Raw genomic sequence first — 26,610 nt, 5'->3', positions numbered from 1 at the left:
GTCTAGCTTTCCAAGGCGGAAGACTTTCATGTATGCCTGTCAAACTGTTACAAAATAATTGCCTGATCTTCATCCCTCCCATCCATTTCCGCTATAAACGTCATTGGTGCCTTCTTCGTATCGGCGGTTCCCTTCCTTCCCCTCCCCCATTTTCACTCTCTCATCCTTCCTCCTCAGGTTGGAGACCTATCCTGAGAGGAGACGAGGGAAAGCGTGAACCAATAGCAGGCGGCACTAAAGGAGGACGAGTTTCCGCTTCTCCATACGACGAGTCAGGAAGAAGGTACCGCCGCAAGAGTTGGCCATTACAAGCGGCCGTTGAGGCGGTTTTAAGTTCAACCGAGCTTCGTACCCGGGAAACGGCTCCCCCTCTGAACGGTTTTTTCATAACGTCGATATGACGTACCCAGGGTTCGGAGCGGTGAGTAAAAAGGGTGATTGGAGGGAAGGCCTGTCCGTCTCCCTCCTTCCCGGTCTATTATCAAGCTCCCACCCTCCACTTCGCTTGTCCGTTCAGGCGGGTCGGAGCGGAGGGAGTTCGGCCGTTCCTTCGCAACGCAGGCCTTTGTTTTTTGGTCTCTCAAAAATATGTCTTCTTCTGCCGAGTCCTTTCTTCCTTGTAGTTGGCTTGGGGAGCCATTAACATGTGTAGCGTAAGAGGGCTTGTTCTATTAGGAAAAGGAAATGGAAGGCGTGCCTGTCTCTGGCACATCAACCGAACTAAGGGTTGCCATTTTAAAATCTCTCTGCCGTCTTAGCAGCTAAAGATTTCCTGGCATGGAATTCTCGTCTGCTTAATTTCTGGATGTTGAGCCACTGCTAAAAGCGCAGCAGCACCAGCAGCGCAATATATAAAGGCTGTGCCTTTGTGTAATTATTCACTAATTGGCAATCCTAATCAGTGTTCGTAGCCTGTGCTTCTAAAACCAGGGAGCTCTATAATAGTGTGTGCGTGCAGTGCTGCTGGTTATTTCGTGCCCTTGTTAAATTAATAAAAATGTGTTGTATTCTAACTGTGGGAAGACAGTGGATGGTCTGGGCAAAACTTCAACCATGGCAATCATTGCTATCTTAAAGCTGCTGTCTAGCATGAGGTGGAGAGAATAACTTGTTACTGCTTTACAACTAGTCTTCCAAACCTAGGTGACTTATTGACTTATCGGTTTAATTTATCTATAGTACAATCCCAATTATGCCCACTCAGAAGTAAGTCCTGTTGAATTCAGTGGGGCTTAAACCCAGATAAGTGGGGTTTGGATTGCAGCCTGAATTGATTTTAAAATAACAGGCAAAATAAATGTTGTAAAAACAGAAGAATCCCTACCCATTCAGTCTTGTTGTAAGAAATGTCTTGCTTTTGGCAAATGTGAGTAAAATCTCTAGTATCCCTTCACCCCATTTATAAATACATTTTTTGGTTAGCAGGAGTCCAGTCTTAAACTTTAGCTTAAAAGGGAAAGCTAGTTTTTTCTTACAACATCTATATGAATTTGTTATATGTAAATTCTATGTGGAGATCGTTATTTCACTGGAAGACTGAAATTTGCAGGCTTGCCTTGTGGTTGGTGATAAGTCAAACTCCCACCAGCTCCGTTTAGGAATCTGCTTAGTATATGTGAACTCTCTCAGACAGCATTCAGAAAAAGCTTGTCTGAATGTAATGTTCAGTCCATCCCACCTCCAAGAAAGGAATGTGAGAAGGTTTGATGATGGCAAGGCTCCTTTCAGGTTCACTGCACAAATAAAAACAAGTTGTCAAGTTATATTGAACTGGAATGAAATTCCTTCATTGTTGCATGGGACTAGTTCATATATAAACTTCAACACTGGTGTGCTGAGGGCTACTTGTATTAGTAAATAGCCATCATATTCTTTCTCATTTGGACTAGCCACAGTGTACAAAGTTACAGTAGCTTGCATCATCGCATCAGAAGTAGCTGAATTGGTTAGCTTTTTTTTTTGCTGGTGCAACTTTATTATTTATTTATTACATTTATACTCCACCGTTCTTTTCAGGATAGAAACCGAAGGTGGCTTACATATGATTCCCAGGTGGTCTCCCATCTAGGCAGTGACCAAACCTGACCCTGCTTAGCTCCAGCAGGGTGCTGGCCTCATGTGCCTTCAGACCACACTGGAGGAGCCAGCACTGCTTAGTATTCCTTGTCTGATTTGCTTCTTGGCTGTTGGACTATCACTTTGCTGAGCTGCCCTTTATGTACTAGAGTGCTATGCCTCCTGTGTCATACCCTTACAGGCACAGTAGTGAATGCCGCGGTTGTGTCTTGGACAAGTGGTCAAGAAGAATATCTGCTTCTGTAGCTGCTCTTTGATTGAGCTGCTAAGACATCATGGTAAAATGTAGTGATGCTAGAATTGGAATACCTATATGCCCCCTTTGAGTTTGTGAGGAATTTTGATGCAATGAAAATAAATTAATCTGTTGTAGGTCATGCATGTTTGTACTGAGCTGGTAAATATAGTGAAATATGCTTAATCTTTTTCCACAGTATGGAGCTTACCGTGGGCAGTTGCCAATGCAAATGGCAATGGGCCAACCGGTTCCTGGAGGAGTACCAAGTGTAGCTCATGGTGGATCTCCTGGATATTCAGTTTATTCTGGTGCCTATGCTGCTGCAGCAGCCGCTGATCCCTTGTGGACGTTCTTCAGTGCTATTGCTGGACAGGTATGTTAGTTCAAGTTACTATCTTGAAGTTTTAAAAGAGTGCTTGTTTTGAGTGTAGTGTTAGGGATAGAATAATCTCCAGTAACTTGTCGCTAACAAGTTAACAGTAACACTTATCTACATCTATCAATGACTTGCTGCTAAAAAGCATTGCAAATTGATAGTGGGCATTATATTATTCTAATTTTTTTAGGGGGTTGTGATAATATTATTGAAAACTGGCCAAGCTACCTGGTCACTTCCCACATGGTTAGTCAACCACATATGCGAATTGGGTCTCTATTTATATATTTAGATCTCCAGTCTGTATATCCAGACATATTTATTGCTAAGTCTGCAACTTTAATACTGCCTACATTTTGTAACAGACTCTCCCTGTAGGGATGTATGAGCCAGGTGTGGGGGTGGGCTCTTAAATTTGATACTTTAGCTCCTTGGTTGCAAATCACTGATAATTTTATTTGCAGGATTATGTGTCATATTAGAATGGGGAGGCTGTTGTAAATGCAGTGGTGCTCACTTTTCAATACTGATATACAGAATAGCATAGTTGTTAATAAATTAATGTTTAAGTCTGGGGCACACGTTTACTTTTCAATTTTGAATCTGCATCAGGCTTCTGAGTGGAAAGAGTCATATAAATTGTACATGGCTAGGTATTTTATAGCGTAGCACCGGTTTAATCTGATCAAAAGGACTGGTTAAAAAGGTTATGGTAAAGATTCACCAAAGGGCATATGCATGGCCCCACAGGTCATTGGTCTCTAGAGCGTTTTGGGACTTGTGATGCCAATATGCATTCTCTCAAGAGTGTGGATCTGCAAAGGCAATATTCATGAAGAACTCCAGTTCCAGGTGAGTAACTCCTTTAGATTTTTCTCCCCTTGGTATTTTAATTTTTGCAGTCTTTACAGACTGAGGTCTAAAGACATCCAGTTGTTACATGTTATACCATACACATTAGCATTTCAGTAAAACATTTTATGGAAGGCTTGGTTGTCTTCCACACAGTAAAGGTACCATTTCATATTTTGATGCTGGTGGGGTTCAGCAAGGCCTAAACACCCACTTGTAGACACATTTAAAGTTAAGGTTGCAAACAGTAACATATTAAAAGAATATTTGGGTTTTATTACTCAACAAGGTTTCTGGGTAGAATCCAACATTGCATGAGCAGATTTCTGCTCATGCAACAGGACTTCCCCTTCCGCCCCCCTCTCCCTATGCCTCCCCCCAAATCTGTTCCAGAGAGTTCTCCCAACCTGTGGATCAGATTTTGTGGCCAATGTGAGATGCTACAGGGAATAAGACAGGAAGATAAACCCCTGTTGCATGAATACAAGCTCATTCTGCTCGTGCATGGACACCATTGGATACAAGCTAGTGTTATTTACATAGGATTTTTTTTTTAAAAATAAAGGCATTGATGCCTTTGGCTACATAGACCCAATTGATTGTATACAGTGCTCTTTTTCTAGAACTATGAGCTGACCAGAGAGATAAATGCTTCTGAGAATCATCACATGTGATGTAATGCAGGGACTGCCCTTCTTGCATAGTACTTTTAGTCTGCAAAAATGAACTTGCATGGGAGTAACTGATCACTGCATGAAATGGCCACTATGTATTTAAACAGGCTTGTGATGCATCTCTGGGTGGAGGATCTAAACAGCTATGAATAGTCTTGGAGCCAGGCACTCATCTATCTTGGTATCATTTAATTTCAGTCTAAAAAGGCAGAATCTTTTTTTAACTAAAAAGAATATGTTCAACTTTATAGCATAAAAGGGAAACATTCTTGACTTTGACTTTGTTAACTTGGAGAGCTGTACTGGGAGACCATGTATAAGCTTGGTTTCACGGCACGTTAGACCATAGTCAAAATGTGATGCATGCTGCTGAAATTACAGATGCTCTGCTCCTCACCCACTCCTTCTGTGTGTTGCCTGGAAACAAAACATGGACTGGCTTGTTATGTTGTCTGAACTTGGGCTCATGGTTTGCAAACAAACCATAATCCCTGGGTTCAGACAACATGAAAAGCAGACCATGGCTTGTCTCTTGACAGGAGAGTGGGATTAGTGAAGCACCCATGATTTCAGCAGTGAGTGCTAGTACACTGCTTGTTCACATATTTTATTTTAACCATGGTTTAATTTGATATGTGAACCAGATCAGAAGATGTATCCCGATCTGTACAACCTTACTTGCTCTCTATTTTGTTTGCATAGTTGCAGGAAAAATAAATGCTTCTGGCTAACTTTAAGCTCTGTTTCCTTTCTGGTTAGTGGAGCAGCTTATAAATGAGCAATGTTAATCCATGCTGCAATCCAGTACATGTCTACTCAGAAGTAAGCTCCACTGGGTTCAGTGGGACTTACTCCCAGGTAAGTGTATTGGATTGCAGCCCTAGTTGCCCGAACTCTTGACAGTTATTGAAGTGAGCATTGTGTGAATTAAAAGTTGACAGAGGATAGAACCTGAAGTTGACTGTTGGAGGAGAGAGCCTGATGAAGATTTTGGTGCTTTCTCTTCTGGCAGAGATTGAGGAAGCTAGCAGCTGCCAGAGCACCCCTTTGTGTTCCTAGATTGGGGAATGCAGTAAAGTGTTCTGAGGTAGCACTAGTGGGGAAGTGGTAGTGGTAGAGTGGTGGCCTCTCTTTGGTTTCACGGTCAGCTGTTCCTGTCCACTTCAATTTGCAATGCTTACTAAAACCAGAATAGAAGAAGGGGTGGTAATTATTCCTGACTGGCAAAATCTGGTATTTGCTTCCTATTCATATTCTCCTGATAGAGATGGAAAGCATAGACAAGAGCCACTGTAGAGTTGTTTCAAAGCCACACTAGTATGCTTCACTCTGGCAGCTGCTGCTTTGAAACACTAGGCCAGGGATTCCTAGCCTCCTTGGGCCCAGGAGCATATTTTGAAATCTAAAACTATTGTGGCCACCCCAAAATACCCATTTCAGAAAAGAAAAAATATACATCTTTATGCACCTTTTCTTTTTTATCATTTTTAAGATACAAATAGATAAAATAAGCAGGCAATGCGCCCTCAGAAAAAGAGCCATCCCCCAACATTTTTTAAAATATTAGGGGGAAGGGAGCCATGGCAAGCGCTAAAGAGGGTATCTGAAGGCCACACAGGTGCTACACTGGGGACTCCAGCACTAGGTACCATTAGGATGGGTTGTCATATGGCTTCTCCTCCAGAAACATGAAGAATGGCCCAAGATAAACCATAAATGTGACGTCTAGGAAGGTGGCTACTATATAAAATGGCTTTGTTTTAAGTAGAATAATTTTTGCATTTAATTTCTGCTAAGAAAGAAGTTTTGAAAAAGAGAAATGACTTGCCAAATAGTGCAGTTATGTTCAAGTTATAACGAACCACCTGTAAATTTATAAACGGGTTGGAAATTGTTATATTAAAATTATTACTTGTACTTATAGGAGCTCCATGCATATGTTAGAGCTTTGACTAGTACAGCTAGTCATCCATAATGTAGATCCTAGGTAAAAATACAGCTTGGATGTTGTGCTGTGTGCCACATCTTGGTTTCAAGTGTAGTTCCTCTTTTGCGAACATTACAATTTTGAAGCACTGCTACCTTTGCATTACTCAAAGCTTTAGAACAGTGGTTTTCAAAGTTTGTATCTTCAGGGAACCTTTTCCATGTTGACTTACCAGCTGAAGAACCCCTTATGTGTCTCCTATGAAGTCCCTATGTGTAGCAAAGGATTTTGGAGTATGTTTTAGAGCATGTGTTCAGAATTTCTCTTAAGTAAGTTCAGGCCTTTTTTAGCTTTGCATAAACTGAGGTTGCAGTCCTAAACACATTTACAAGGGAGTGAGGTCCATTGAAAACGGCAGTAAGATGCTTAAGATCTTCTTAAGATACTTACTTCTGAGTAAGATGCTTAAGATTGTTCTGCGAGTGCTCCAAAGTGCCGCCAACACTGCCCTGCAGTTCTGCAGCACAAAGAGAGAGATCAGGAGAGTGGCTGGCAAGCTCTCTTTCTGGGAAGCTTTTTCACCATGGCTATCTTACTGAAGAACCCCTGATAAGCTTCAGAGGAGCCCTAGGCTTCTCCAATATATCATTTAAAAACCACTACTTTACAATACCTGTATATATAAGGAGTGAAATATATGAAAAGTGGGGAGGATTATATGCATTAAATTTCTCCAAGTGGGGTCTTAATTGATGACTTCCATATTTTTTCTTAACTCAAATGTAATACTTTAGTAAATTTAGTTTTTTATAGGAGGAATAAACATTTTCTCCTGAAGTACCAGTCAAATAAGCACAATCTGTCATCTGCCGTATAGCAAGACCAGTGGGGTGATGGATCATGGGCCTTGACACTCAAAAGAACTGATCAGGTAGAACCTTGCAGTAACATGGGTATTATTTTTGGAGGGGAGGGTAAAAGTAGGACAGTGAAATCATTTTGAAATGGTGTTGTGTTATGGACAATCAGTGAGACTCAGAAATGTGTTTACAATAAAATTCAAGTGATCCTTTTCCTTTTTCTCTGTGAGTTTATCCAATGAAAATATTTTGTCTTTGTGGGTGAATGCCATAAGTACTTTTACACTATTGTGTAGTTTCTTAGATCTAGCAAGGAGGAACATGATCCCATTCATGTTAGAACAGTAGATACATTTACATCTGCCTCTGGGAAACTTATTATAGTACTATTAGGAAAGTGCGGTTTGCATGGGGTGCAAATGAAGAAATACTGACTTATTTTTACTTCTCCCTATGCATTTCCACTGGGGAAGCTCACAAACAAAGATTTTAATCTTTATTTATTGCTGTAAAATCATCCGAGGGGTGGTAATATAATAGCATTTAAGTTGCTTGCAAGTGGATAGCTCCTTACTAGGATGCAAGATTTGTGCTAGGTATGATTTCTTAGTAGAATAATGAATTGATGTACCATGGTAGTTGAAATGCTGCACACTTCATATCATTGTAAGTGAATCTTCTAAGTGACAAGTTTTAGTTGATCAACCAAGTAGCTAACTGGCATTAGTACTGAGCTTCAGAATTGCTTGAAGAGCCATTTTAAAGTTTTTCATTATGTAGAGCACTTGATTTTTGTTGGTTTTTTTGATGTGTGTGTATATATGTACTTTATCTTCTGAACTCAATGTGAATTTTTGATCTTGGATTTTTTTTCGTATGCAGCGGGATTTGAGCTGACCTAGGACACAACCATAAATGCATAGGCGTAGGGTATCCTGGGGGGTGGGGAGTAGAAAAGAGGGGCAAAGCCCTTTGTGTTGGTTTTAAAATAATGTGACTCATGTTTTACAAAGCTGCATATGGAACTCTTTTTTTAAAATACACCCACCCACAAAAAACATTCAACACTTGTGGAAAAAACTTCAAGCAACTTTATATGAAATGCAAAATGCATCACAGCCATATAAATTAGAAAGTTATGCTTTTATTTAATTTTGAAAATGTTTGTTACTGCTTAATTATATAATTTAATAAGTGTAGCAAGTTTCTAGATGAGACATTCTCATGAAGTATTCCATTTCTCTAAATTCAGGTAGAACAAGTCAGCACATTGCATAAAATTCATGTGTAACTGATTTTGTATTACCAGATAAGCTGGTGTCCTTGAACCACAAATTTGTTATGCATTCATTTTACAGGATGGTGAAGTGGACGCTGAGGAGCTACAGAGATGTCTAACCCAGTCTGGAATCAGTGGAACTTACTCTCGTAAGACTTTGTTGCTTCTGAACACCTTACATTTTATCTTCAAAAAGTATTTTTGGTATTCTTATGGGCGTAGTCTTTTCTCATTACTTTAAGATTGTCTTCTTGATATGTAGCATGATAATAATGTTCTTCTATTTCATCCTGTTTATTATCTTAGAATTCAGATATGCTATTTAGAGGGTCACTTGATATCATGGCCAGGATACAAGGGCTATTTATTTTCTTACATTTACACCCTTCCATTCTTCCCGAGATATACAACAACAATCTTTATTGCATAGTCAACCAACCATTGCAAAACATTAAAACAACCAACTAAATACAAAGCAGTTGAAAGATAAAACATATACTTAAAATAGACTATACAGGGAGCAGTTTCAGACAGTACAATAGGTTAAGAACAGTGCACAATCTTGCAGGGTCTGATCTCCATGGCCAAGCTGAGAAATTTGGCCACTTGGATGGTAATTGTCAGTACCCTCAAGGAGGGTTGACAAAAGAGCATCCAAAGAACGGCCTGGGAAAGCTTGCAGAATGGGGTGTAAAAGACCTTTCCTAGCCTCATCATAGAATGTACATTTAAACAGGACGTGTGATACCGTCTCCACTTCAAACTTGTCACATGGACAATATCTATTGTTCCTCGGGATTTTATCAAATCTGCCCTCCAAAAGTTTAGAGGGTAGGGCATCAAAACGGGCCAAAGAGAAGGCCCTTCTATACTTAGGAACAGATAGCCAACATAAGTAGCGCATCCCCTCTTTACAAGGGGGACCTATTAAACCCATTGAACGGGGGGAGCAGGGTCCCGAGGCAGCTGTGAAAAGCTCTTGATTGTCGATATTGACTAACTGCTGTTTGACCATCACCTTGGCCCTACTGAGTTCCATAGAGAGCAGGTCAACAAAGGAGAGGCCTACCGAGACACCATTCTTCCCTCATGGGACCTTGCTACATATTGGCAAGGATCAAAGCTGGGAGCTACATATGGTTCCCCAACAGTCATCCATCCTAGTCCTGACCTGCTTAGCTTCAGCAAAGTGGTAGTCTCATGTGCCTTCATGTTATGCATATGCGGAGTAATTCAGCATTCTGTACTGTGTGTGCCAATGTATGTATTTGCTTAAGAAGCAGGCTTTTACCCTGTATTTAAATCACTGAGACATAAGACTTAGTAAAATAAGAAAAAGCTACTTTGTTTATAGAAATAGATAGTGGATAGGAAAGGCGTACCTCGTTCTAACTAACTAAGTTGGAGGCGCAATGCCCAGACTTTGGTATTGCCCTCATGGTTCAGGAGAGAGAGCAAAGACAGATGTCTCCTCTCTCCTCGGACAGTTGAAGAAGACGAAGGAGGGGCTGGTCGGCTTCCCTGAGCATATCAGTTTAAACAGAAGGAAGTTAAGTAGAGAGGAGCACAGGTAAAGATAGGCAAGCCTAGCCAGTTGGAGGACCCTAACTCTACCTTCCTTCTGAAACACAAACAAAAGAACCCAAATAGGAGTTGCTCCTGCCACACTTCCAACACTTCAGACCATATGCTGGGACTTCCATTGTGTCCAGTGGGATTGCTGGTTTTTTCCTCTGAACACCTGATCCCAATGTCACATAATGAACTACTTCTTAAAATTCTCCTAAATTTCAGAGATGCTGTGGCACAGGGTGATGTTCTTCTATTCACAAAACCCAAGTCCCTATCTTTTCTTGCTTTTTGTCTGGCCCATATTTGCACTACCCCAAGACAAAGTATTCATCTGTTTGCTCATCTTAGATTGACTTTGCAATCTCATATTTGGGCTATTTCAATCTCCACGTGTTGCTGCCGCCATCTAGAGTTACATAATAATAAACGGTGTTGCTTTTCATTGGCACCTTGTGCAGAAATGTTTTTTTAAAAACAGGAAAGATATTTGTGCTTTGTGTGTACCTTTTGCCTGTTGTAAAGCACCACCCAGAAGCAAAAAGCAGAGTACACTAATATAATAGTAGATAAGATCAGTGTGTAAGTTTATTATATATTAGCAAGGATCAATATTAGCAAGGATCAAAGCTGGCAGCTACTATTCATGCTAAAGATGTAACTTTCAAATCATAACCTGTGATCAAGGTGTCATCGAGTCTCATGGCATAGCATAAGACTCTATTTCTGATCTGGCAAAATATTCTAACCTAAGTTCCTATTCTGAAGGGCATAATTTAAAATGAACTTCATGGTGCTTGGAATTTGCATTCTCATCCAAGTGCAGGTATAGTATTTCTATTTAGTTCAATGTTCCAAGTGCTTTACGACCAGAAATTACTTTAGCATGATTCAGCTGGGTTTATCATAAAGTGTAGTACTACTGCAAATATTTATAGTCTGCTTTTCATCTATACCCACACAAGGGCACGGTACAGAAAATAAATTAAATAATAAATTACACAATCATGATACATTAAATACCCTGTTATAATTGAATTATTCTAGGTCTACCTTCTCCAAGCTGGTGCTCTCCAGGCAATTTCCAACATCAGCCCCAGCCAAAACCATACTGGTTGGGGCTGATGGGAGTTTCAGTTGAAAACATTAATTTTATTGTTTATATTCCACATTTTCTCTAAAGCGTTCAAGGTGGCTTACATGGTTCTCCCCATCTGCAAGGGTGGTTATGCTGAAGAGACAATGATTGGCCCAAGGTCACCCAGTGAGTTTCATGGCTGAATGGGGATTCGAACCCTGGTTTCTCAGTCCAAGTTGGGGAAGGCTGTTCTAGGTTTTCCCTCCAAAATGCTTAATTTATAAAATGAGGCATGTTGGGGCCAAAACCTTCTTTGAAAACAGTTGAAATCTGGACATCCAGTCACCTGATCTACATATGTGGGAGTGGACTATAGGTCCTTGCAAGTCCAGGAGGGTGCACTCAGTACATGCTCAGTAATACTGAGCTTGATTACTTCATATGAAGCAGCACTAAGCTCTGATATTCAGAACAGGTTATAGACCTGACTTCTTGGCTCAGGTAAGTTCTGCTTACCTCTCTGTATCTGTAGCCACATGACTTGACGTGGGGGCAGCTATGTCTTGAGTGAATTATTTTCCATGTAATGGTCCTGCAACATGTAATGCAAGAAGCAACGAATGTGACAGATGACTCTGGAAAATGTAAGGAATGTATACTTTTATCCCAACTATAGCTCATGATCTACATAAGTAGGAAACTTATTCAGAAACACATGACAGTATAACTGTGTTCTGATCTCAGAAGGCAGATGTTTTTCTTGCCTTCCTCCTGCCCTGATGTTTTCAAATATTGGTAGAGCCTGTTTCATCTTTCAAACACCTTGTAGTAGTAGTATTCGTACTTATTCCTCCATGGGCAAACTTCTGATAAGGAACTAAACATGTTTTTCAAAATGCCAAGAATTGTTTGCTCACCATCTGCCTACTGAGGAAGCATTCTTGAATTCTGTCATTCTGCTGAATTCTATTGCTAATGTCTCAATTTATTAGTAACATCTAAAGCATCCATTGCACACTACTTTAATCTTTTTGAACAAGAGAGGACTTTTGTACTTCTGATGTATATTTTGCAGTATCCTCCATTCTCATGCAAATTCATGCAGGTTGTATAAATCCTTTGAAAAAGGAAAAATAATTGTTCCTGAAGTTTACTACACGTTTTCATCATGACTCTGCGTTCTCAACAAATTAGCCATTGTTTTGCTAGCCGTTACATATACTTGAATTGTTAGTCTTTATACACTTCATTATGCTGCTAATCGTGACAGCTTGAACAATGGTTATTAGAGCTGAGATGAATATAAGTGACCTAGAATTAATGTATCTTTGACTTGTAATTTCAGCATTCAGCTTGGAGACATGCAGAATTATGATATCGATGTTGGATGTATCCTTGAAATAGTCCAAGTGAAACTATGAACTTAATTTCATATCAAAGTAGTTAGACTCTGTTTGAATATACAATAGGTCCAAGGCTTAGAGATGCAGGGAGCAGGTTCTGAATTTGTTTAGGAGCATACCTGTTTGTTTTATACGATGGAAAGACCAAGGAGAGGGGAAGAAGTGAAGAAACTGAACTGATGTGGATCTGGTTGTCCAAGAAACTAAGACTGCAGTCCTGTAAACATGTAGAGTGACCGAGTCCAGATGTGTTTCCATCTTCGTACACCATAGTTTAGCAAGCCATTCCCACCCCTGCCTCTTCTATTCACCACAGCACTTCTGGGTTAAAATACAGTTGCCTGTTTCGGATATAGTGGAAACTGTAGTTTAAATTACAGGTTCATTGTGTTAGCATGTGCTAGTTATTGGCTCACCCCAACTCGAGGTGGCTAACAACAACAAATTAGTGAGTACTGAATGTGACAGAAAATAATGTAAAAATTAGGGGGTTTTAATCTCTGTAATTCTTGGTCTCTTACAATGGTAGGAAGGCAGCTTATAGCTAAAAATTAGGTTAGCAAATATTGAGATTAATTTACAAAGCATATGCTGAAAATAAACTCAATTTGATGCCATCTAGGTTGGCAGTGCTTAATTTTGTGCTGCCTTGGAACAAGCTTTGATATTTCAAGGCTTTCCATTTTTTACCCTTTTTATCATGCTGTAGAATTTAATAGCAAAATTATCCTTTGTAAGTAGATCAGGGTGTTAACAGAAGAAAAAAAATATTTCACTTGCTCAATGACCTTTAATGTAGAACAGCAACTTAAAATGTAAGCAAACTCTTGAATAAGGAATTGGAGCCTAGATGTTCAGAACAAAAATATAATACAGATGTATGCATAACTGTTGACCAACTGGCTACAATATGGTTTCTTAACTATATTACGTTAGAGAGAGAGTACTGGGAAAATGGGATACAATGAATTTAAGGAACTCTGGGCAGCTCTCAGTGCTTGGAAACAAAATTTCATGATGATAGACCAAGACCGAAGTGGAACTGTGGAACTTCATGAACTGACTCAAGTCATTGTAGCTATGGGTAAGATACGTTGCTTAGACACATGTTTTCAAGTAACATATTTTTCCCTGTGGAAGTAGAATGGGTCCCCAGGAAGTGTACTTAAAAATGATACATTCAAGACAGAGTACAATATTAATGCCTCATTTTAGTGGCCGGCTCTAGATTAATCCTGATAATAACTTGCTTAGTTCATGGGTAGAAGAACATGGCTTTAAACAGACTCTCAACTAAATAATGAAGAATATATGTTAACCAGAACATTTGAAAGTGAAATGTTAAATATAGCATGTTTTGCTGCCTTTGAAGAATAAGGTACAGTAATAACTCAGTTAACAAATCCTCTAGGAACAAAGCTCCTTTTAAAGAAGGATTTTTAAAAGGTGAAACTGACCAGCTTTGCTTTGCTTTGCTTTGCTATGGATAAAGGTTCAAGCCTGTGCCTTTGCTTTAAGTTAAAACTGACAAGATTGCTTTGCTATGGATAAACTTTCAAGGCTGTGCCTTTGCTTTGCTAGGGTGAAACTGGCTAGAATGTGTCCTTGCTTTATGGATAAACCTGTGTGTTTTGCATTAAAGATATCTCTTGCTTTCTCCCAGGGCTGGGGAGGGGGAGAGTGCCAGGTAGGCTGCCCCTGACATCTGTGAGCAAGTGTGGGAACCTATCCCTTATTCTTTCCATGTTACTCCTACCTCTGATCCCAAAGTTTCTGTTAAAGTAATGTCCAGAAACGTGTCTACTTTGTTAACTGAGATATTACTATATTGTTAAAGCATCTTCATATAAAAATGATCAAAATTGTCAAAGGTTTTGAAGATAATTTTAGTTACTGTGGACACAAATAATGCAAGATTGGATTGCTCAGGGATTTGTTCATGGCTGGAACAGATTATTAAAATTTTAAAAGTATTTTTAAAATTTATTAGGTAGTTCCAGTGTCAGGGCAGAATAGAAAAAAGTATTGGTCTTTCTTTTTGGGAAGAGGAAGATTGATTGATTGGAATGTCTACTTAATCCAATTCATGTCTAGCAATGCGTTCCCATAAATCTGCATGAGAAGTCAGGGTTTGGGGCCAGAATGGCCCATTCAGCAGCAGATGTGGTTCTGAGAAAACAGGTCTTTGTAAAATGGACTAAATACTCACCTGTAATGGGCAGGTACTTATCCCTTTTCTCTCTTGCCCATTGCTCCCCTTTTCCCGTATCCCCCTTCTCACAATTTGGGCTCTGAATGCATATTTACACATTGCAGGAAAAGTATTTGGGGAGCAAGTTATGCAATCCTGTTCCACCTACCCCATCTTTGCTGCAAATTGCTCCTGACATCAGTGTGTCACAGCTGCTTTCAGACCTTTACTCCCAGACTCAGGTCTGCTGCTGAATGTGTGATTCAGTCCTGAGGCCAATAGACCCACATGCCTTTCCTTGGTCTGGAAAGAAATGGAAATACTGTGGTATTCTATAATTTCTCAACTATCCCTCTCACTCAACAGCTGTTGTATTCTAATAGTGTATCTATTGCAGCCTTTCCCAACTGGTGAGCCACCAGATGTTGTTGGACCACAACTCCCATCAGCCTCAGCCAGCATTGCCAATGGTCAGGAAAGATGGGAATTGTGGTCCAACAACATCTGGTGGCCCAGTAGTTGGGAAAGGCTGATCTATTGTGACCCCTCTTGAGTCTTAGTTCTAAATGGGTTGTGACTGCTAGAAATTGTGTTTATAAATATGAAAATAACTAAAAGACTTGCCTACACCTTCGGCACTGAAGGTAAGCTTAACAAACATATTTTTTTCCTTGGCCTTGTCTAGGTTATAGGCTAAGCCCACAGACTTTAATTGCTATTGTAAAACGTTACAGCAAGAATGGCAGGATTTTTTTTGATGACTATGTGGCTTGCTGTGTGAAGCTTCGGGCTTTGACAGGTAAGATATTTTATAGACATTTTCATAAAAATTCTGTATCTGATGGCAGTAATGCAGCAGACATGTGGAACAAAAATTGTGAGATTAAATTTATGAAGTGAAATCCAATGTTGTGCAGGATGGCTTCTGCTCACATCACCTTCCTATCCTTTGCCTTGCACACCTCCCAAACCTCCAGAGTAGATTTTGCAGGAATGCGAATAAGAGGCGAGGAGGGTGAAGTACCATTGTGCGAGTCGAGGTCTGTTCCGCTCATGCACAGGCAGCATCAGATACAACCTAAGGACTCTGAGCACTATTACTTTTTTTGACTTAAAATTCAGGTAATTGTGAAATATAAAATACAGTAAATGTGACAAAATAGTCAACAGCAGACCTTGGTCTAGGAACATGAATCTGCAAGTAGCTGCAAAGCATGGTAAACTTGAAAAATCTAGCATCAATTCTGTGCATTGCATAATCCCATTGACTTGATTAGGGCTGTACGTTACGAAGAATTGTCCGATTTCTTTGACAATTAGTGTGATTTATTGCTATGGGAATATTTGTAACTAAGATGAGAAATGTTGATTTTGGAGGTTATAGTCTTGTGTTTAGATGGGTATTTTTAGTCCAGTTGCAATTGAGCATATATATACAATTATACAAACAAATTTAGGATTCTGTATCAGAATTGTTACAATATAAATGTACTTTTCTTTTTAAAGACTTCTTTAGGAGAAGAGACAGCATGCAACAGGGCATTGTGAATCTTGTATATGATGATGTAAGTAATATACTGGTAGCTGGTAGTTCAAACTTTTCTTCTAGAGGGGTGTATCTTAACTTGTCTTCAGCAATCTCAGCATTTCATTAGGTAACAGCGTTATTTTCAGAAATTGTTTTGAGGGATAATAATCTCCCAAGTAGTGATTCGTGGGAAATATTTCAAAGTAGTATTGCAGCTTCTTTCAAATCTCATACGTAAGTTCCTGTACATTAAACAAGTTTTCAAATTGTAGTCTTGTCCCAGACACCTTAGTTCTGTTGAACTCTCGTGCTTGATTGGTCTTGATTAGCCAATTTGGACATATTGTACTCCAGGACATTCAGCCTATAGAAACTAGTCGTATGAATGCCAGTAGTTATATCGGGAGTTTCAATGAATTTTGCATTGGAAAATCTGCAGAAACAAAATACGTTTCTAATGCATATTAAATAGTAACTACAAATGTTATGGACCATGCTTTAATTTTACTTTGGTCAAATCATCTCTGCTTTATACGCAGAAAGCTGAATGAGCCTCTTGGCCATGTGCAAGGCCTTTTTGCTCCTCCCTTTGCATGACTGAAATATTCTATAAACTGCCATTCCTATTTTGTGTGAGTAATGGCTTTGGAATCCGTCAGTATATGAAGCTGTGATTCATACGGAAATGGGAAAGTATAGTTGAAGAGTTCCTGTTTGGTTTGCACCTGCCATGAAGGAATATGATTATCTGAAGCAACCTCGTGAGTCAGATTAGTCTTGACTAATTATTGTGGGGGAGGGTTGTCTACAAAAACAATTTGCAATCATTTTGTAGTTAGGTGAATGTTGGTCCTTTGTGCATTAAACACTATTTTTCAGATTTGGGATGTACATAATAAATCACTCAACTGGGAATACACAAGTGTTTGGGGCAGTTAACTCAGAGTTACGATTTTCCTGGACTATTACTACTTCCATGAAAAGCAGCTGGAAGAATGGAGGAAAAAGGTTTCTTTGAATGGCATATTTGTTTCTCTTAATTGCCATCTTCTTAACAGTAGTAAGACTAGCTGTAATTGCCAAACCCTGCCACTATGTGTAGCTTTCAGCTTACAAAGATACACATATACAAGGAACAGACTGCTGATGGGTCTAAAATTAAGTAGATGCACAAGTCTGTGCTTTATCACAGTTCTAGGGCCAGATGATTTTCATTACCGAATTTTCCCTGTCTCGTTGCATTAGTACTATTTGTTCAAATAATGAGGAATCATGTTGGGTGTTACTAAATATTGAAAGGGCTGTGTAGGATGGTGATAATCTGCAAGTTTTGAGTTGTTGTATTTTGCTGTGGCTGATATGCAGGGATACTTTACTTTGCCTATTTCTATAATCAAGTAAATCTAGCTTTAGTTGTTATTCATTGGTCATGGGTGTTGCTAGTTTGGCAGATTTTGCCCTTCTTATATTGGCTTGAATCCAGAGTTGCATTTCTGTGAATAGAAGAACTGACTTTTCATAGAAGAGCCTTTGATCCAGCTGATGGATATGAGGCAGATTTCTTTTTTCTGATTTACCCCTACAACCTCCTGTGACAATTGCCTATAATTCTGGAGGCCCACCCAACGCTCCTGAGCAGATTTTTGGAGTGCACAAGGCCCTGCAAGGTACAACTGCCACCTTCTCCCTTCTTTTAGTGGAAACATTTTGTGATCAGAACTCTACTCAGATCTTGAAAGTCAGCCCCACTGTATTTTATTTATAGAGGTACATATAGTGAATAAATCCTAGATTGCGCTGTGCCTGTGCTTTGTCTAGTTAATGATCCTTTCTATATATTGACACTTAATGCTGAACTTGCTTTTTTTCCCCCCAGTTCTTGCAGTGCACCATGGCTATCTGAGTGCCAATTGTGGAAGAAAACTCCACGTATAATTTCAACTACTTTGAGAAAACTAACTGAAAATGCTGTGAAAATGAAGCTGCCATTGATTTTTCCACATTTCTGCCTGCTAATGCATCATTTCTGTATAAATATCTTTGACTTTTAGTGTGTAGTTTGACAATAAACAATTGTTCTCATTTACAGTAATTCTTAGAAGTGTGCCATTCTTTATGCATATGGATAGTAAACTTTTTTATATTTTTGGGGTTATGCTCTCAGGATTGAAAAGAGGAAACAATCATATGTCATGTAATGATTATAAACAGGGTGTAATTTATCTTTAAAGTGCACTCCCCAATACCTCTTGGCTTACTTTGCAGTAAAGATTGGTTGCAACTGGCATTCTAGCGTTCTATAATGTCAGCTGCACACGTATGAAATAATAAATGCCTGAAAAAAAGAATTGGTAGATGTCACAAGTACAAACTTAAACAAGCATTTGGATATTTCTTCTTTGGGATGTTCAGTAGATTTATTTGAACGTGGACTAGTATGACATGTTCATAGTGAAGATGATATTTAATGGTAGTTGAAAACATTTTGCTTAACTATTTTTTCCTCTTGAAGATGTAATCCTCAGCATTCATATGTCTCTATAGAGCATCCATCTTTCCCTTTAAATGTTTGAGACTTCTCTTTTACATGTGTGAAAGAAAGTTCAACTGACCCTTTATGGTTCTCACCGAAAATTCCCACATTATTTGAACAAACAAGTAAACGAATGACTGACTGGATCGATTAGAATCCAGCTCCATACTGTATGCTGCATTGCGGTTACCACCAGAAAACAAAACAGTGTAGATTTACCTGGGAAGCGGTTGGCATGAAGTAGCTCCTCATGTGATTGTGATACTTTCAACCAGGCCAGCTTTCTTTTCTTTTTCTGGTGGTTACTACTCCACGTTTAAAGCATAAACTGATGCATGCCAATCCTTTTTTACTGCTCAACCCAAATCTTGCACCTGGTCATGATTTGTGGAATTTAATGAAACTTAGTCAGGATAATAAACTGTAGATAATGTATTAACAATATCCTACAATTGCTTGATTTTCTAGTTTTGGTTACTCGCATGCTTTGCAGATTTTTATCAATGGACTTACTTTTTTCTTCTGCAGAGTTTATCCACAAGGTACATTGAGAGGAACTAACAGCCCAACCTTATGAGCTGTTACATGGACAGTCCTGTCTTAGGTTAGGACTAAGCTCTTTGTGCAGTTGCAGCGACAGGCTAGAGCGGATGTACAAAAGTATATATGGAGCATTAGGCAAGCTCAGGTGGAGAGGCCAGAACTGGACACCTGTCTTGTGTGTTAGCCCCAGTGAAAAGAGAATGTCTGTTGGGTTGTGCAGCCTTTACCTTGTTGGGCATTTCTTGACAGACTTAATGGCATGATTCAAAGCTGCATGCTCTGACCAATTTCTTAAGCTAAGGATGCATTACTTAGCTGCCAAGACACAATTCGAAGTTCATCCTGTCACAACTAAAACTGAAAGGGTCAATTTGCTTGACTGTTGTGATTAAAGAAGATACTGTGCCAAGGAAGATATTTTTTAGACTGGAATTGGTAGCATATGCATATAACACTTCAGTTGTTTGTGTCTTTCAGCTTCCATCCATAGAAGTAGTATATTGGACTCATAAAAAGATCTTATGGCATTATCTTTCAGCCCTTGTAGCTTGTATTGGCAGTTTCAAAACGTAGTTCTGATCTCACTGACACTCTTCATATGCATATTTTGCTGTTCACAGTTGTCAAGTAATTGTAGATTATTTGCAATCTGCTATGTAGCGATTTTTGTACATTATGAAATAACTGGATACTGTTCTAACTGTACAAATGCTCTTGTAGTAACTATTTTCAGTGCCATTCCAGGCAATTATTTGGAAATAAACTTGGAACTCGCTTTGTAGTCTTTCATGCCAAGATTGTGCAAGTCTGAGATAGTGCAGTTCTTGAGTACCACAGTACTACTTTTTAAAATCTCATTCCAAATAAAGCAACAGTGGAGCCTGTTATGTGATGCTTGTAGGTGGGAGAGGTATAAAGATCCATAACTTCGAAGTACCTGAGACACACTACAAATCAGGGGCAAAAGTTGCAGTACAACCCCTCTGAGCCTCTGCTATTGCAAGCAACAAGTGGAAGTCATGCATATTTCTGGTCTTTTAAAAGTGTGTTTGGTGAAAGGCTAGAGGAATTGGGGACTTGTGGCCTACAATGACCAGCTCCAGCCAACATGGCCAATGGACAGTGCTGATGAGAGATAGTATCCAATAACATCTGGCATTATACCTATTTCACAGTGCTGTGTCATAGCATTCTACTTCTTGTCATCCAAATATGTAAGGCTGCCCGAATGATTAAGGCAAATTTTAACAAGATACTGCATATACCGAATGCTGTGAGGGATGAGTTGGGAGGATCAGTCTGCACTCTGTCATAACTGATTTAACTAAAAAGAATTTGATGCAGCTAAGTGTCCCAAGATAATGTAGGATCACAAATGAGTGAAGTAACCAATGTGCATACTACTGAAAATTAAGAGCTAAAGGGTTATATGTATGTGTGGAGTATATACATAAAAGCAAACTATATTTTTGCTAGCCTGCATATCTACAGGGCTGCTGACAGACAGGTAGAAAGGATGCATTCCCAATGGGGCCAGCATGTGCTCTAGACTCAGCTTTCTTTTCTTTTTTTAACGTAAGTTTCTAAGTGCTCTAGATCAAAAGATACACACAAAAATGTGATCCTGCCTCCCAATTTCTGTGAAATGAGCCAACTGTTCCAGTTCCCACCCTTTCAGATGTTTAGCCAATGAGTGAAATCAGACCTGTGATTGATGAGGGATTTGTTAAACACCAAGGAATAGCTGGAAACCGCCACAAGTCCTGAAAAGAACTGCCTTTTCATGCTTGTCTCTGCATATTGGGTAATGGTGTGCATTGTGCACATCACGTGAGTTGAGGAAGGTTTCAGTGGCAGCACCTCTGCCTGCCTGCCCACCCACTTTTGTCTCTGAATATCTAGCACAAGGTCCAGAACAGAAAATCAGCATAGCAGGATCTTAGTAGGCATGCACAGTAAACAATTTCAGTGATTATGATAATAAATGTGTATGTACAGGTTTTTTTAATTATTTGCAAAAAGCATATTATACATTTTATCATATAATTCTTGAACAAATAAAGTGCATACAGCTTATGATGCCATTACAATGTGTTCTAGTTTTCTAAATAGAAGAAGTCATCAAAGTTTAAATTTTCCTGTGCTGCTGAACAGGTCCATTAGTATGTATTTTTACATCTCCAGTGTGTATGGAGTTTGTCCAACAACCCTGTAAGGCAAGTTAGGCTGGGAGTCGGTTCAGTCAAGCTGCATGTTCTTAGTGTGTGTGTGTTGGCAAGTTGGTTTTTTGTGTAATTTGCTGTAAAATATTAGGACTGTGGAATGGTCCAGTTAAAGCAGTTAGGGGGCTGCCTTTGTGCATGTTTCCCCCCCTCACTGCTTGGTTTGTGAATATGACATGGTATATTTGCACATTGTGTTCTTCCTGGGTGTTTCCTCCCCCGTTTACCTTTGCAACAACCCTGTGACATAGTTTAGGCTGCGAGTTAGTTCTGTCACCAATGTTGTGAAGCTGCACATACTTTGAATATTTTTTTGTCTGTTAGGGGTTGAAAATAGCTGTTCATATTGGTAACATATGTACCTAAGCAGCTGTTCTTGCCAATAGTCTGCTGGGTGGTGGGTGGGAATGTAAGGCCCCCAATCTACATACAGTGTACTGGGCCCACAAAATCCTGTTGGCGCACCTCCATGTCTTCATTATTGTGCAGTCTATGTTAGTGAAGGAAGATAGTGGCTCCTGAAATATGCAATTGTCTTGCATATTGTCTTGCCCACCAGGGCACTACTTGTCTTGCCCACCAGGGGCCTACAAATTAGGATCCCAGCAGGAGTTCTTAAACTTCCTACCCCATGGGCCTTCTTGAGAGGGTTGAAAATTACAAAATGGTAGCAGATGCAGGTGAAATTTGCCATAATCAGCTGGCAATTGCAGACATAGGGCAGTATCCAACGCCCTCGTTGGTGCAAGGATTTATGTTTCACAATGGAAATCCACCTTCCTCCCACATCTCTGCCCAACATCCTCCCCAAATTGCTCCAAAGGGTTAAGGAACCTCTAGAACAGATTTAGTGGGTGTGAGGAGGGGGGAGGTTCCATTGAGCAATTGTAAATCCTTGTGCTAAAGGAATAAGATGCAAGATACAATTTTCTGTTAATACCAATCTTTGGAATTTGCTGAACTCTTTCCCACAGTGGTTACTTTTTGGCAGGGAGTTCTGTACTATATTCAGGCATTCCTTCAAGCTAAATATCTCTAGAAGGAGGCTTTTTATTTTATATCCCTCTTCCACATCTCTCAAAGTAGCTTTACTCGTCTGTAACTCTCCTTCTTTTGTACTTGTACCTTATTCCCCCTCCCCCAAATCCTGGGTTTTCTTCCGTTGTCTCCGCTCCTTTTACATTCGCTTTCTCCCATAACAGATTTCCTCTCCCATCCCCTTCCTCTCTATTTTTTAAAATCACCTATTAAACTTTATCTTTCTAATTTCCTTCAAAGCCCCTTTTTGGCCCTTCCTCCTCAGTGGAGGGTAATTCCTCCCCCTCCCCAATACTTTCACTGTCTCCCAGCCACTTACTCAGCAGGTACAGAGTTGCAGGTGGTGGCATTGGTCCAACCACAAGGCTGTGGCATATCTAAGGGTTGATGTGAGTCAGTGAGGAGACGCTAGACAAGTTGTGGGTTATGGCACTGAGGCCCCCTGGTTCTCCATCCACTGAAGAAACGCTCCCATGGGAGGAGAGAAATATGCTTGAAAGGTTGCCACACAGAGGAGGGCTACAAACTCTTCTAAATCATTCCAGAGTGCAGGACACGGAATAATTGTTCTAGAGTGCAGGACACGCTCAAGTTACAGGAAGCCAGATTTTGACTGAGTATCAGGAAAAACTTCCTAACTGTTAGAGCGGCAGGACAATGGAATCAATGACGCAGGGAAGTGATGGGCTCTCCAACACTGGAGGCCTTCAAGAGGCAGCTGAACAGGCATATGTCGGTTATACTTCAAGTTGGATTTCTGCACTGAGCAGGGGGTTATAGGCCCCTTCCGATTCTTTGCTTCTAATTGCTTCTAGTGTAAATGGGTGACATGAGTAAGCAAGTGAAAATACCTTCTCCACGGTAGTGACTGGTGTCCATTGGGACTGGTAGGGCAAAAGGCAGGGAGACCAACAGGAGGTGGAGCTAGAGCTAATTCTAGTTTTGTCCCCATCTTCCTCCCTGCTGACTTCCACAAAAGCAACACTGACACTGAAGAGGAGGAAGCTGACAGTCTGGTGCCACTCTCTGGACTGGCTGTAGGTAAGGCAAAGTGGGGGCTGGCTGAGGGCAGACTGAGCTTGGTGAGACATGCCCCATTTGCTCTAATAAACGAGCCTCTGCTGCCTCTCCCCTAAATCCCTTGATTGTCTGACCTGGGACGTAATTCTTTACCCTTTTTCAATTAAAATTGTGAATGGCTTTGAGCATTTTTTAATGGAGAAGCAGTCTAGAACTTTTTTAACTACTGCCAAATATGGTGATCAGTATGACTAGGAGAAGTAAAATCTTCTAAGCGAGGACAATTTAAGTAGGCTTATCGCCATGTTGCCTAACATCTGGTAGCTTGTCGTTCCTGATAGCTGGGGAGGAGAAATGTAAATGTGGGTAGAGAAATCAGCTCTTCCTTGCTTCAATGAGCCATAACTAAAGCTCAGAGGGGGGGAAATCATACAACCCTTCAATTACACAACCATGTCTCTATTTAAACTTCTGATAGAGGGCTTGAACACCATGCCACCATCATGGTGATATAAACTGGATAATTTTAGGAGAATCCAATGAAAATGGCTAAAATAACTCAAAAATATTTTGAGATGCAATTTTCATTTGCTAAACATTTGTTTGCCTTTATTTACAACATGGTTTTTGTGCACCAAAAGCATAGTGTCACTTTTCCTTTTGCTGCCTCAGATTTTCTCAGAATTCAATAATGCAGGTTATCTGCCCACCGTGGTTTAGTAAAAATCCATTGTGCATGCATAATGTTATTAGGTGTTAAAAGTTTATTTTGAAAATTTAAAGCAATACTCTTCCTATGCTGTACACTGAAGCTGAGGACATTATGGGGGCAATGATTGCCTACAGTGATGCCCTGTCTCCTGCTGGAGCAAGTATGCAGTGTGGAACCCTGTTATCTCTTTAGAGAACAGGAAGGTCCCATACATCTGAGGCTTTACATCATGCATATTGTCATGTCCCTTCTATGGAATTCAATACTGGCATGGTAATATCTAAAATTAGAAATATCTTTTTGTGATTTGTGGGATCATTTTGGTGTTTTCTGCTTCCCCCCCCCAATCTCCAACCTCCAGAGGAAGAAGATTGGGACTGAAAAAACAAAGGGAAAGTGTTGGTGCATGGAGGCTAAATTGTAAACAAGCATAATATGCAAGACTAGAATCTGTTTACTGATTATCTAGCATGGAAATTAAGGCAGGTGCCTCAAGCTATAATTTCCATGGGTGTCTTTGTTTTTGTTTTTGCTGCATGAATAAATCTGTAAGGACCTTAACTCCTTTCCTAAATTTCTTATTTATATAAATCTGATTTGAACCTAATTTTGCTTGCAGTTCAGGAGAAATTGTTCAACCCCATTGTAAACACAGTTGTCCTGGTCCAGCAAGAACACGAGAGTCCTGTTGGATCATGCCAAAGGCTTATCTAGTCTAAGAGATTGCTCAAGTATTATCACTTATTAGGATGTCATCTTCATGTATCAAAACGTTTAACAAAGTGGGTGGGTTGTTGTGGAATCCCATTAATTTATACCTGCAGCAGTGTGTATGGCAATCCTGTGACAGTGCCATTACCTGCTTGACATGTAGAACAGTTCTTCTTTCCTACCTCTACCTTCTACCAGCCCCCGACAGGCCTGATTTTCTCCATCCTGGTTTAAAAGTTGGAGAGCATATTTTAAAAATCAACCTTAAATTTAAACTAGGTAAACAAAATGTCCATTTGTCAAGCTCTTTCAGAAATCTAGGGTGATTCGCTGCTTTTGTCCCAAAATGAGTTCACACTTTTGACAGGTAATTCCTTTGAGGTTATAAATGCGCTCTCCATCTGTGAAACTGAGATCAGCCATCGGAAATGTAACATTCGTTTTCTGTAGTTGCACTTCATGAGCTCAGAACTTGATTTCATACGCTGCAGCACATTTAAGAAACTAAGTAACCCCAAAAGAATAGCAGAGAAAATATCACCTCATGGTGACATTTCCCTATGACAGTTAGTCTTTCAAAGGCCTGCGTAGGAATGATAAGCAAAGCATTGCCTTTAACTGGCATACATTTTGTTGATCGATAATTTGCACCTCAAAAAGTCCCAGTGGTTTGCACGCTCATCATCACAAGGGTGTATTTTAAACACAAAAGAATTCAAAGTCTTTTAAAGTGCAATTATTATTAAATAGGTAATTCTGGATGCATTTTGGCTCTCTTCATCAGAGGAATCTATGGAATATATGCAGGAATGTGTGTACATTTCCAACAGGAATCAACAGAAAAGCTTCTAAATGCTTTTGATGCTCATGTATTATTGTGACAATACAATCCTATTTCCCTATTAAATCGGGGACAGAGGGAACCCGTGTAGTTATTAGACTATAGTTCCCATTATCCCGGACCATTAGCCATGCTGTCTGTGGCTGATGGGTGTTGGAATCCAACATCTGGAAAGCTACAGATTCCCCACTGCTGCTTTAAAAAAAGTGCTTCTGCATTAAATACTATTTTCCCATCCCTCTTTCAAATAATGATTGCACCATAGTGCTCTTGCCTTTTGCCTTTGCCCTTTTGTTGGGAACACCCCCTTTTTTTTGCTATCCTCTCCACACCGCATCACTGACTTTTGCAAGTCAACTGATGTGCATCACTTTCGTTGAATTTCCATCTTAAAGCTTTTAAGGTTTTTTTTTAAATCACGTGACTCTTTTGAGTTAGGCGAAGATCATAGCGAGAAAGGTCATTTCTCTTCTAAAACAAACACAACATTTGAAGCAGTATAATATTTTAATAAAATTAAATCTAAGTATTCACAAAGCATTATGCATGTACAGTATATACTGCATTTAAAGCCTACAGACCTTTGCTTAATTTATTCTAGTAGAGTCAGCTTTGGACGCCAGGTTTATAATAAAGTTTACAACTGTACTCAAAAGTGAATTCCCATATATACATATGCACAGTCTTATATATAGGTATGTGTATATACACACTATATTACAGGTAAAAAGATGTGCATATATGCATATAGAGACATATACACTCAATGTACAGATGGATATTTTTTAGGGGGGCTTTCAGATTCCACTAGCTTTCTGAGAATTACTCTACTGTTGACTGAACAGAATGGAGGCCATCTGTTCATATACTGTATGGTATCTCCCCCTCAATTCACTTCAATGAATCGTATCACTTGAGTAAGTGGGGAACATATGTCCA

The 26,610-nt window shown here is 39.7% G+C and overlaps 1 protein-coding gene across 3 annotated transcripts; it reads left to right on the top strand.

The window, feature by feature from the left end:
* Window positions 1-102: 102 nt before the first annotated feature.
* GCA (grancalcin) lies at window positions 103-19,902 on the top strand. 3 transcript variants are annotated; one of them, XM_061608629.1, is made up of 8 exons: window positions 103-421; window positions 2,511-2,687; window positions 8,362-8,431; window positions 12,275-12,318; window positions 13,269-13,416; window positions 15,209-15,322; window positions 16,030-16,088; window positions 17,928-19,902. In XM_061608629.1, the coding sequence occupies exons 1-8, from the start codon at window positions 398-400 to the stop codon at window positions 17,952-17,954; spliced, it is 663 nt and encodes a 220-aa protein (XP_061464613.1). In that variant the 5' UTR covers window positions 103-397; the 3' UTR covers window positions 17,955-19,902. The 3 variants fall into 3 exon arrangements, with proteins under 3 accessions (XP_061464613.1, XP_061464614.1, XP_061464615.1); XM_061608630.1 differs by lacking the exon at window positions 103-421 and adding an exon at window positions 457-575; XM_061608631.1 differs by lacking the exons at window positions 103-421; window positions 2,511-2,687 and adding an exon at window positions 3,448-3,542.
* The last annotated feature ends 6,708 nt before the right edge of the window (window positions 19,903-26,610 follow it).

Source organism: Rhineura floridana, chromosome 2 (assembly GCF_030035675.1).
Source record: "Rhineura floridana isolate rRhiFlo1 chromosome 2, rRhiFlo1.hap2, whole genome shotgun sequence".
In the NCBI taxonomy this organism is placed as follows: Eukaryota; Metazoa; Chordata; class Lepidosauria; order Squamata; family Rhineuridae; genus Rhineura; species Rhineura floridana.
The sequence above is the reverse complement of the archived record's forward strand: the minus strand, read 5'-3'. Positions and strand labels throughout refer to the sequence as shown.